This window comes from Cicer arietinum, chromosome 5 (genome assembly GCF_000331145.2).
Source record: "Cicer arietinum cultivar CDC Frontier isolate Library 1 chromosome 5, Cicar.CDCFrontier_v2.0, whole genome shotgun sequence".
Lineage (NCBI taxonomy): Eukaryota > Viridiplantae > Streptophyta > Magnoliopsida > Fabales > Fabaceae > Cicer > Cicer arietinum.
The window spans coordinates 22,922,029-22,935,740 of record NC_021164.2 but is presented as its reverse complement, the minus strand read 5'-3'; the positions used below and the strand labels follow the sequence as shown (position 1 = coordinate 22,935,740).

The following is a 13,712-nucleotide window of genomic DNA, read 5'->3' as shown; positions in this document are numbered from 1 at the left end:
TGAGTTTAAATTCATTTTCCCACAAAACATTCATCAATATAACCAAAACCTAACTCTAAGATTTTACCCATAAAGCCTTAGATTCATTTTCCCCCAAATCAACACTTCAACCCTAAAAAATTCATTTTCCACACAATCACAGATAAGTCCCTAAATGCAACCTAAAAGTTTGGAAGTAGCTCTTACCTTAACGTTAGCTTTTATGTTCGATTACGGTACCGCGAGTAAATCCGGTAAAAATCTCTGGTCGCAACGTCGCCTCCAAGTTGGTTCCCTAGCACCGTAGTGTGGTAGTGAGCAACTTTCCCTTCTATCTCTTTGAGAAATGAAGCTTAGATCTAGATGAAACGGGGAGGTTTGTGTTTGACGGTTTTGAAATCCCTAACACCGTTTTCGAATCCGAGAAGAAGAAAGGAGTTGGAAACTTGATCTTTCTAACCCACTAGCCTTGGGTTTCAATTCTCGAACTTAAAAGAAGCAAAGAAAAACGAAAATGGAAGAAGGAAGAAGAAGGGTTCTCGCGCGCGCAGGGAAGGAGAGGAAGAAATTTTCTTGTTTTCTTTCCTTTCTCTTTCTTTCCTTTGTTTTTCTTTTCTTCCTTTTTCCTTCTTTCCTTTTTATATCCTTTTCTTTTCTCCCCAAACAAATATATATACATAAAGATATTTATATATATTTTAATTACTTTTAACAAATATCTCAAAATATCTAGATATTTGTTAAATTACCATTTCACCAATAACGCATTAAATTCTTCGTAAAAGATTCACCGCAGCTAATTTAATTTATTCATCGACGAGTAATTATAATCGGCATCAAAATATCTCTTTGGTCATATAAACTCCAAAATATTAATAATTTTGGCTAAAAAGCCTCCGAGTTCAATACCAAAATACACTAAAATACATAAAGTATACTTTAAAATTATGGGTCTTACAATTTGCATGGAAACTATTGTGGTAGGTAAACTCAACCAACGTAAGTACATCATCCCAACTTCCTCTATCATCTAATACACATGCTCTCAATAGATCTTCCGACGAGTAATTATAATCGGCATCAAAATATCTCTTTGGTCATATAAACTCCAAAATATTAATAATTTTGGCTAAAAAGCCTCCGAGTTCAATACCAAAATACACTAAAATACATAAAGTATACTTTAAAATTATGGGTCTTACAGTACCATAATCATGTGTTAAAGCTGTAGTTAAGGTAAAGGCTCATTCCAAACTTTTAGTTTGCATTTAGAACATTAATTGTGATTTTGTGGAAAAGAAATTTGATGTATTTGAGGTGTGATTTAGTGAAAAATTAATTTAATGTGATTATGAGTAATTAAATGGAATTTAAATTTGAGGTGTGGTTTGTGATGATTCAAGTTTGGTGTGATTTATATGTTCATAATTATTATTATGAATTTTTGAGATGTGATTTATTTGTGGATTTTGTAGAAAATGAATTGATGAAATTTGGTGGTTTATGTGTAAAAATATGGAGTTTTAAAATTGGGTGGGTTATGTTTGAATTCTTGAAATTTAATTGAGGTGCTATATATGTGTTGTGGAAATTGAATTGATTGAATTTGGTATGAATTGGCGGTAATTAAATTTGATGTGTTTGAGTTACGTAATGAGTTATTTTCAAATAAATGAGTTTGAACTGAAGTTGAAATTTTACGAAAAATTTAGAGTTGTTAAAGTTGTGAAAAAATTCAAATTTTAACAAAGTTAAAGAGTTTGAGCAAAAAGGTAGATTGAAATTAAAAATGGTTAGAGTTTAAAATATTACTCTTTTAATTACTCTTTGATTGAGTTTAAAATGAAAAAAAAAGGTTTAGAGTATTTTATTAACTCAAAAATTTCGGTGCTTTAATAGTCGAGTGTGTGTATGTGAAATTTGGACAATATTTGTTTAATTTAGTTTTAAGTAAATAATATGGATTATTTGGTTTTAAAAGTTTGGTGTGTGAGAAAGATTTAATTTTAAGAATTTTGTTGTGTGTGAATTAATTTTATTGTGAACAAATTGTTATAAATATTTATGTTTATGTAGTTAGCTCCTTGAGTCTCGAAAATGAATCGAGACCGTTGGCACCGAGTTAACGACGGGGAGAACTCTGATATATTAATGTTGTTGTGGTGATTCATGGTTGAAAATTTTGGAGATTGAATATGGGTGACTAATGTTTGGAAATTTTGGTGAGTCATGTTTGGTGAAATTGATGTGTTCATAATTAATATTATGAATTTTTGAGAAGAAATTTATGTGTGACTTGGTGGAAAATGAATTTAATTCAATTTAGGTGTGAATGGAATTTGGAGTTGTGATTTATGTGAGGTTGTGGAAATTTTAATTGGTGTGAATAAATATGTTTGAGTATGCTCTATGTTGTGTTTGAAAACTCATTAGTGTTAAATGAATATTAAAAATGGAGAATATTTTAATAGCTGCATTTACTTAATGATTATGGTGAAAAGAGTTAAAGTATGCTCATGCATTTCATAGTACACGGTGACTGCGATGGGGCCATGGTGATAGTGGTGACCATGATGGGCCACGGGATGATGCCATGTGAATTGTTGGTTCATCTTATCCTTGCGGGGATTGTCGCGTCGTGCTGATCTGTGAGAGATTGCACTCTAGAATGTGCTGATCTGTGAGCGATTGCACTCTAGAAAATCGTGCTGGTCTGTGAGAGACTGCACGCTAGTAAATCGTGCTGATCCGTGAGAGATTGCACCTTGGTAATTAGTACTGGTCTGTGAGAGGCTGTACAATTATGATTTACGCCCTTCGAGGAGGGTTTTGGTTTGGAAATATGGAATCATGCATTTTGGCATATACGCATTGCATTAGTGTTTGACATGCGAGTTATGTTTGTTATACTATGATGATTGTATATACATATTCGGTTGTTGTTGTTGTGATTTGTCGTAATTGCTTTGAGGTGTGAAGTTGGGTTGATTAAGTTTTGATGTAATTATGTCTTCATAATTGATTTAATGAATATTCGAAGTGTTGATTGATTCAGAGCTATTTTAGAACTGAAAATCTGCATTTTCTCTGTTGTATTCGGCTATGACAGTGCAGTTTGTTAAAACTTCATTTTTCAACATTGTTTATGCATTTTTGGACATATGAAAACCCTTTCGAGGAGTATGCTAAGACGAAAGGTTCTTTTGAGCATTTGAAAATATAAGAATTTTGCTATGTGATATTTGTTTATTTCGATTGGTGACCTTTACAATTATTGTGGAAATTTGGGCTTTGCCCTCAGATGAGAAACAGGATCATCCTACCGGTTAGTACCCTGGAGATGGGAAAGTAGTTAGTCATACCTGACCGAAGCTATGTCAGAAGGATCTTGCGGGGCGCGTGGAGATCACCCAGGTTGTATAGCTTTTTGTAGCATGATCAGATTAGAGTGCTGTATAGGGTTTAGTTGTCTTTCTTTTGTGGATGTATTTATTTCAATTTGAAAGACTGTACCTATACCTCATATTGTCAGCTTGACTTTTATTTTGATGGGTCCTTGTACCATTTTTTGATGCGACGTAGGGAAGTTAAAATTCTTGGGGCAATGTTTTTGTACATGTGTCTGCCGAGAATACTCCATGGGTATGAGCTATGTCTGATAGGTCTCATAGCCCCGGTGTATTTTGTCATGTAAATACTTTGGGTTTGTATTTCAAAAACTATTTCTGCTGCTTGTAAATATTGTTGGCTTTTGTCGTTATGTTACGACTTAAATATTTCATCCAAAGGTATTTTCTTTGTTTTTTTTTTAAAAAAATACACTCGTATTGTTAAAAATCGGGGTGTTACAATTTTAGTGTGTGATGATATAATTGGTGTTGTTGATGTTTGTTTGTGCAACTGAAATGTCCAGATGTGGTCTATTAGTTGAAACAATGCAACTCGCTACATATATATATAGAACATTGAAAAAATAATACATGAAATAAGGTCTATTAATTGCCAAGAACGAATTTTAGTAATGTTCAAAATAATACAACCACATTAATACTCAAAGAGCCTACTACATTGTGAGTCTTAAAAAATACCATATAATGTGATACTCCAAAAAAGACTTTGATACGTTGTCACACCCAAATCAAATATGAATTAATACAAATGTAGTAGGGCAACAACTCAAGTTGTCTCGCAAAGACTTCTAACTCAATTAATCGAATTTAGAATCAATAAAAAGGGGATTTTTCGAATTTAGGTTCATACTAATTAAGATAACAAAACTAAAATCATGTATATTGAAACAATTAATCCACTTGTTCGAGAATTTCGACATATCACAAATTTTTAAAGGGTTCAATTTCTAACTGAGATTATATTCCTGTTTAACTATAAAATTGATCAAACAAGCGTAAATCAATCATATATGAATTCTATTTCTTTGGCTGCTTAAGCATCACAGTGAATGATAGATTATAGTTAAGGATCATGCGTCGCAAAAACTACAATTGATTTAATAACCGAATTTTGTGAAACCAAATTTATCAATACTATTGAGATTCAAATCAAGCAATTAGAATAAAAAGGAACATAATCATCAAAATGAAATTAGCAATATAAGATAAACCTCAAGGTCTTGATGAAATTTCAAAATAGTTGATTAATCCTAAAATTTATCCTTCCATGAAAGAAAAAAACATATAGTATTGATTTCGAGCTCTATAAGCTTTAGGTCATTAAAAAAATTATTGCCCTAATACTAATTATTATTAATTAAGACTTCAAGTCACATAATCAGAAGTTTTTACCAAGCATAGTTCCAAATTGGGCTTTTGTGATAACATAGAATTTGTAGCTTTGTTTCTTAACTTTTCAATACATGCTCGTACGCATCAATCTGATATTTGGAGCTCAAGTTATGACATGCAAAGCGATAAATTGTCACTATACAAATAATTCCGAAAATAAATCAAATAATTATATTAAAACTCAATTATGATCCAAAGTTTATAAACCTTCTAAAAAATTAATCTTAGATTCAAAAAGCTTTCAAAATGTCAAAGTACAAAACTAAAAATATGTGCCCAACTGCATTGATGATACTTTAACATAATACAAAACATAGTTGAAACTAAACATAAACCATCACATGTCTTAATTATAAAAGCATTACATCTATTTTTGTTTCAATAAATTTCCTTAGCTCATTTTGATGTCCAAGCCCCAAGTTCGCTGCAATTTTCATGCGAACGATATTCTCTTGAAGTTGCATGTAATAAGTGAAAAAATTAATAAGTTTGAGAGCCTCTGAGTAACAGTAGGGGATGAACAATTTCCTTTTTTAATAACTAATTGCAAAGGATTTGGTTGTCTTGACTTTGGGTTGGGTCTTTCCATTAAATCGTTCATGAACTCCATTCCTTATACTAACACACACGATCTTGTAGCAACAAATTAATATAAAACAAAACTTATATTTTAGATCTAGCATTTATCTAACAAGTGTTGTTCGATAAATTTTATTCACCCTAAATTTCAAACAATTTTTCCAAATTGAGGTTTTTTATAGCAAAAAGCTTATTATTTCTATAATTTTGATACCAAATATTATAAGAGATGCTTATATGTACACAAATAATTCACATGTCCATTTGCCAAGAAGAATGATAGAAACTACTACTCATTGAATATTCCTTGTTCTGCAAAGATCACTTTTTGCTTTTGTTAGACTCAAAGTATCACATGTCCACCAACTTTTGTTGGTTCGTCCCCAAACTACAATTTTACGAAGACGGAAGTGAACAATCAAATTAGTGATTGGATACACATTTGGGAAGAAGAGATACAAATTGTGAAAAATGAAAACAATTAAATTTGATTGGACACACGTTCGGAAAAAAGAGAGACATACTGAGAATAAGTAAAACTATTATATTTGATCGACTGGCTCTGTAGGGGGCAAATGTACAAATTTAGAAAATTAAATGACTATAATAGAAAGTTCAATTTCGAATACCATAATTTAATAGCCATTACTAGGCATGACAACGAGGCGGGGCGGAGCACTCCTCCTCCACATCCGCACCCGCCTCCGTTTCATAGTGGGTGCAAAATTTAGGCACCCATACCCACTCATATATATAAATTTATAAATTTAAAAATTATATTTATTATAATAAAATAATTATTAAATAATAATAAAATTAAAAAATATTTTTTATAAAGATAAAATTATAATTTTTAATATTTAAAAAATATTAAATATATTCAATATGTATATGTATATAAAATCTAAAAATTGCAATAATATTATTTGCGGGGCGGGTTCGAGTGCGGGTGCGGGGTGGATATCACCACCCCCAAACTTGTCCCCGCCCCTGAATTTTATTGTCGGGAAAAATCTGCACCCGCACCCAATTAAAACGGATTTTCTCCAACAAAATCAAGCGGCTTCGGGTGGGTACCTGCATGTGCGAATTTTATTGTCATTCCTAACCATTATACTTGCTAATTCTCATGAAGCCAACTTAGTTGGGTTCTCGTACCCCGCAAATTTAGTGGGTTCGAAAGATTTTATACAGTTAGCTGACCAAAATTAATGTATTATTAAATATATTTTACTTAATTTCTTTTTTCTATTTTTGAAATATTTAACTTTATTTCTTTTCATTTTAAAATTTATACATAGACAGATTTGTGATTGTTTTACAGCAACAAAAGATCGATTTGTGATTGATCAACCGTATATTAAATTTTGTACTTATTGTAAAAGAAAATTTCTTAAATTTGGTTTGTAACTTTTTTTACTATATGAGAAAACAAAATAAAAAAAATTATTAAGCCCTTAAAAAATACACTCCTAAAATATTTGTAAAAAGAGTTGGAGAAAGGTAAAAAAAAGGTATGTTTTAAATGTATTTAGTCAACATTATTTATCATCATACTAAATAATGACATACGTCAATATTGCTACACTGAATATCATATTCCAGCTTCGAACTCGAGACCTGAGAATTATGTGCGAGTTTCTTTACTATTTACTTTATGGACTAAAAAATATAATGGAGTGAGCAAATTGATAGAGGATATACAACTTTAAGTGAATAATTTATTATTTCATAAATTTAAAAATTACAATTGTCTAATTAGTAATTTCTACAATATTAACTAAGAAATGTTAGCGACGATTAGTTATTTTAAACAAAAAATATTAGTGATTATCTATTTCGAATATTAGTGTTCAATTTCTCAAATCACCTAATTGCTTTATCTCCAAAAACATCTTCTCCTTAGTTACACACATCTAGGGATTTCAACTTATACCTGTAAATAAAAATCTTTGTAGAAAGTGCTATCTGGGTACGAAATTTTTCCCAGCGGAGACGTGGATAGGGGAGAAAGTCTCCCGAAGAGTGGTTTGGACAAGGGATGAAGATCATACACCCACATTGTGGGGACCCCTAGGAGTGTTCACATCTAAACAAATAAAAAAAAAATCTAAACTGATTCAAAAAATTCGAAAACTACATAAATTGAATTTTATTAAATGTGTTTAGATTTTTTTTTTATGAAAGCCGCTTGAATTAGATTTCAGATTTAATTTTTACAACTGACGCATATATATAAATTTAAATACTTATCTATTTTTTTAATTAGTATTAAGTATTGCATTAATCTTTGAGAGCCCCCCTAATACGGACCCAAAAATTAAGAGTCCACCTGTGGACCTTAATAAATCACCTACTAACACTAGTCAGATACCCTTGTTTTAGTAATGAATTTTAGCCTTTTTGGTGCTTATGGTGTAACTAACCAAAAAAAAATGTTTTAGCCATCCATATTTACAGTACAAATTAAAATCTGCATTTGAAGGGAGATTATTAATCCTTATATCTCTCACATCCAAAGTCTGATGAAGCAAAAGGGTAACAACAAAAGATGGTTTATGAACTGAAACAAAAACCTAAAAAATTTGTCACCAAAATGATTTTAATGGGAACAAAATTAGCTAGCCAATAGCTTTCTAAATTCATTTAAACTTAGTAACCAAATCCGTAACTTATTGAAGTAAAATCTCTTCATAGATCTTCTTCAATTTCTCAAAAATATGTTTGAATGCCACAAGATGGAACTCATAGTTACAGTAGCGAAACAAGCCATACTTACATTAGCACCAACATCAATAACAAACTCATTTGTTTCCTCGGTTTTGGCCTTGTCGAAAAGCCACTAGATGAATGTGGGTAGAAGAATGACTATAATGTAAAAAAATAAAAAAACTCAAACTACCTAATGTTTTTGTTATTTAGAACATAAATAAAACGAGGGTGACCGAATGTAGTAGATTATTTGTTAAGATATACGTGTGTGCTCTTATTTAAGCGTCCATATCAAGGACTCCCTTAATCTATTATTTATTAGTTTTAATTTTTATTTATAATTATTATTTATTTAATTTAATATATTTTATTACTACCGCATATATTTCAAACATTATTTTGTAATTAATTTTTAATATATTATTATAATAGTATTTTGTTTTATACTCGTCACTTAACACAATTTTATAATAATAATAATATTCAATTAATATTTTAAAATTATAATTTAGATAACTAAAAATCAATTTAATTTAATTAGGATGGATTTTTTTTAAATGTCATCTAAAGCAAACAAAACCGCAAATATTTTAATTTTTGGATTGGGTGAATTATTGTCTTATAACTGATCCAAACCGCATAACAAACACTTTTAGGGATCTTGTTTCCGAATAATTTAGCAAAATAATTTTTGTATGTATATATCAAATATTTTATATGTTATGTTTATTTGTCTTTTCACATTACTTTTATTGTTGTCATAAGACTCTCAATAATATCACATAATTCATGTGCTTTAAGCTTAAACTTTTTTAAAAAAAAACAAATTACTACCAATTTGATTGAAAATAAGACAAATATAATTATTTGTTTAGGTTGATGGGGTTCCCTAGGGATCGTTGGGATGGGAACGGGGAGAAAAAACTACTTGAGGTAGGAAATAAGGACGAAGATGCCTTATATTTGGGTGGCGAGGACTGGGAGTGAGAGAGTACTTCCCTCCATCCTGTTGACATTCCAACTACTACAACATTTTTGCTCAACAACATTTAAAAAATGTTGTCAAAACATAGAAAAAAATATCTGAAAGAAAAAAAATATCTTTTGAATTTTCTCTTTATTATTATCTGGAAGATTCTCATGAGATCTTTTTTTCAGCATTCCTAGTTTCAATACAATGTCATCAAAAAAATATCTTCAAAAGAATAATCAAATTTAAAATTGATAAAAAAAAAAAATTACTTACCTTGTACAACTTCTTTGTCTCCATGTGCAATTTGCTTGTCCATGTCGCCGTCTACATTTTGAACCATTTCTCTATTATTTGCATGAACATGCAATGCATTGATTGTAGCTTTCTCATGAGTTCTTTTGTTTGGTGTTTCTAATTTTAATGAAAAGTCATAAAAAATATTAGAAATATTTCAATGTATATAAAAATATAAAAGTAGTATGCATAATAAATTAAAATAATAATATTTACCTTGTACAACTTCTATGTCACCACGTGAAGAATCTTTCATTACTTTTGGTTGCCCAATATTAGGTCTCTCCATTTTATTTGTAACAATGTGTTTGTCTAGGTTACCATCAATCTTTCGAATTCTTTTTCTGTGTTCTTTTTTTGTTTTTTTTGTTTTTTGTGTTTCTAATTTTATTGAAGATTTATGAAAAAAATATTAGGAATATTATCTATAAGAAATCCAAATAAAAAATAGTACATATGTAATACTATAAAATCTAATCATGAATCAAGAATTTGTTTTACCTTCTACAACTTCTACAATCTCTTGAACCATTTCTCTATTATTTCCCTGCAACCTCTCATGCAACTTATCAATTTTTTCTTTCTTAATTTGCTTGAATTTATTTGCCAACTCAATGCTTGATCTTGCTTGGAAAGGAAAATCAGAACTTTTAGTAGGAGTTTGACTAATCTTTCTAAGAGATCCACCAACTTTTACAACTCTTACTTTTTCCATTGTGGCTAACGACGATGAACTACAAAGAAAAAAAACATAAATATTACATAAATTATACAATATATTAACTAAGACAATGCAGGGTGAAATAATATTGATCAACAAAGACGGAAAAATAATAATACATGACTTAATCAAAACAAGAATCATGAATGGTTTCATCTTCACTTTCAAAACTTGTATCATCATCACTCTCATGTTCTTCTTGTTGGTTGTGAAGTTCTAAAAAAGGCATTTCGAAGATATCATCTGGTACGTCTTTCCTAACCAAATCTACTTCACAATCATCCTTCGATATATCAAGATTTGTTGAAATGTCATATTCTTGGACATTTGAATTAAAACATTCTCCCATGTCAAATGAATCCCTTGGAAGTGCCTTCAAAACATAGTGTCTATTTTTGTTAAAAGGATCTTCAATAAAGAAGCACTGTTGAACTTGAGATGCCAAGACAAATGGGTCATTTTTGTAGCACTTTTTGTTAGAGTAAACACATGTCAACCCATATCTGTTTTCTTCAGTCACAAACCAATCACATTTAAACAATACATATTTTAGTTGACCATAATAATCTAACTCTATGATATCTTTTACTGCCCCATAGTAAGTCACACGAATCAGTTCAGGATTTTCATTTCTTGCATTTCGAAGAACTTGAGTTACCGCTTCTAATGTCACTCCACTATTTTGTGTTTTAAGCCTTGCTTCACATTTTCTTGTATGAAATCTGAATCCATTGATAACATAACCAGAATACCTTCTAGCAACATTATATGGCCCCATAAACAACGCCTTCAACCAATCAGATACTTCTTCATCCATAACACGTGTTTCAAACCATTGAATAAAATCTTCTCTTTGATTATTAGTTTTACTCGACTTTCTTCTTTTTCGATGATTATGAACATTAACATCATGCTCTCTACAAAATAAATAACTAATTTTTCAATGCAAAAGGAAAAAACTAATTTTAAGAATGAAGTATTGTAGCAAGTAAAAGATTGTACCTAATGTTTTCTTGCACTTCATCACAATTGAATAATATGTAACCATGAGCTTGGTTTTGTGACTTATGATCAAGAGAAATTAGTTTCTGCCCCCCAATTAGATGTCTTATGCTTGGAATGCCATCGTTATTTCGTGTCGTTCTATTCATCCTTGTATCTACACCACTAGACAAATATCTTGAACAAAATGTTAGTGATTCGTTAACCAAATATGCTTCAGCGATAGAACCCTCTAGACGACTCCTATTATGAACAAAAGTTTTAAATCACCCAAATATCTTTCCATATAATACATCTGTCGAAATTGAACCTGTCCACCCAATCTAACTTCATTTGCAAGGTGAATTGGTAAGTGGACCATTATGTCAAAGAAACTTGGAGGGAAGATACGTTCCAATTGACAAAGTGTTTTAGCAATCTCTACTTCCAAGTGATCTAAAGTTTTAACCTCTATAACCTTTTGGCAAAAACACTGAAAAAAGGAACAAAGTCGAATCAAAGGGATGGGCATCATGACTCTTGTACCCATGAATTTTTCCCTCATCAACTTGAACACAACGAGAAATATTAGAAGCAAGGCCATTAGGAAGTTTTACTGCCTTAAAAACACCACAAAAAATAGATTTCTCATGCTTTGTTAGGGAGAAACATGCTTTAGGGATTTGAGTTTTCTTACCATCATTTGTTGCCTTCAAATGTAGTTTTTTTTTTCTTCTGATCCCCATATCTTGTAGGTCCAAACGAGCATTTGCATGATCCTTTTTCTTCCCTTCAATCTCCAAGAGAGTCCCGATTATATTATCACAAATGTTCTTCTCAATGTGCATTACATCTAAATTATGGCGTAGAGAATTATCCTTCCAATATGGTAATTGCTAAAAGATGGATTTTTTCTTCCATGGACCAAACCTTTTTTTCATTTCTTTCTTCTCGCCCAATACATCAGGAATATCTTGTAAGTCTTTTAAAATTCTTGTTGTATCTAACAAGGAGGGTGGAGACCTATATTCTGGTTTTCCATCAAAATATGTTGCATTTGATCTCCAAACATGATTTGAATCCAAAAAGACTCGATGACCCATATAACACATCTTCCGACTATGTTTTAAGTAAGTTGAAGAAGTCTCATGATTACAAGTTGGGAAAACAAACTTCCTTTTAGTGCTCCCACCAGATAACATAGCATATGCAGGGAAGTCGTTAACAGTCCACAAAAGAGCTGCACGCATATGAAATGATTGATTTCTTGAAATGTCATATGTTTCTACACCAACATCCCATGATATTTTTAGCTCCTCAATAAGTGGCTGAATATACACATCAATTGCATTTCCGGGTGATCGTGGTCCAGGAATAAGTAGCGACATCAGACAATTTTCTGCCTTCAAGCATAAACTTGGTGGATAATTATATATAGTTAATACGACATGCCATGTGCTATGTGAAAGACTCATAGTCCTAAACGGATTAAACCCATCACTCGCCAAGCCAAGCCTAACGTTACGAGTTTCAAGAGCAAAATCTTGATGTTTTGTGTCAAATTCTTTCCATGCTTGGCCATCGACTGGATGCCTTAATCTACCATCCCTTGAACGCTCTTCAGCATGCCACCTCAACTTGTCAGTTGTTTTTGAACACATAAAGAGTCTTTTCAATCTTGGAATCAAAGGAAAATGTCTTAGAACTTTAGCGAGAACCTTGTGAGCTTTTTTAGATTCTTCAAGATCCTTATCAACTTCAGGATACTCAATCCACCTTGAGGCTCCACAATGATGACATGAGTCATCTTTCTTGTGATCTTTCCAAAACAACATGCAATTGTTGGGACATGCATCAATCTTTTTATAGTCTAACTCCAAATCTTTTATCATAGATTTGGTTTTATTGAAAGAGACAAGAATGTTCAAATCAGGCATAGCCTCTTTCAACAACTCTAAAAGAGCAGTGAATGATGCATTGCTCCACCCATGGATACATTTCAACAAGTACATTTGGATAGTGAATGATAATGTAGAGAATTTTTTACAACCATGATACAACTCTTGATTTGCATCATCAACGAGTTTGTAAAATTTCTTAGCATCTTCATATGGTCCTTCGTGTACTCCACCTACTTCAGCAACATCTCTAAACGTCTCAAACAACAAGACATCAATATTATCAGATGATGTGTCATCATTAGTATCACCATCAACATCCATAAGACTTTTATCGTCACCATGGTAAATCCATTATGTGTATCCCTTTATAAATCCTTTGCTACACAAATGGTCATACACTATAGCTCTTTTTTCCCAACTATCATTGCAACACAAAGCACAAGGGCACAAAATATGGTCTCCTTCAACCATTCCTTTGGTGAATGCAATATCCAAAAAGTAATTAACGCCATCCTTGTAACCTTGATTTACTAAAATGATATTAATTTATTACTATAAGTATATAAGGGAATATGTATTTTAATTTAATATAAGAGGTGTATTGAATCATAATACACCCCTTAAAGCTAATAGTCACAAAAAGTTGAATTAAGCTAATAACAACAAATATGAAAAATATAGGTATCTCAGAATTTTACAACACAATTTCAAGTAAGTCATTTTTTCATGGCTTGAAAACCCAAACACAAGTCATAATTTTATAATTTTAA

The 13,712-nt window shown here is 31.2% G+C and overlaps 1 protein-coding gene across 1 annotated transcript; it reads right to left on the bottom strand.

Moving 5' to 3' along the window:
- Positions 1–11,937: 11,937 nt before the first annotated feature.
- On the bottom strand, positions 11,938–13,263 carry LOC101506172 (uncharacterized). The gene has a single exon (XM_004514518.1). The coding sequence runs from the start codon at positions 13,261–13,263 to the stop codon at positions 11,938–11,940; it is 1,326 nt and encodes a 441-aa protein (XP_004514575.1).
- Between the last annotated feature and the right edge of the window lie 449 nt (positions 13,264–13,712).

What these genes read in the sequence shown, in the direction of transcription:
- LOC101506172 (XM_004514518.1), bottom strand. Translation starts at nt 13,263, where the DNA reads ATGGATGTTGATGGTGATACTAATGATGACACATCATCTGATAATATT.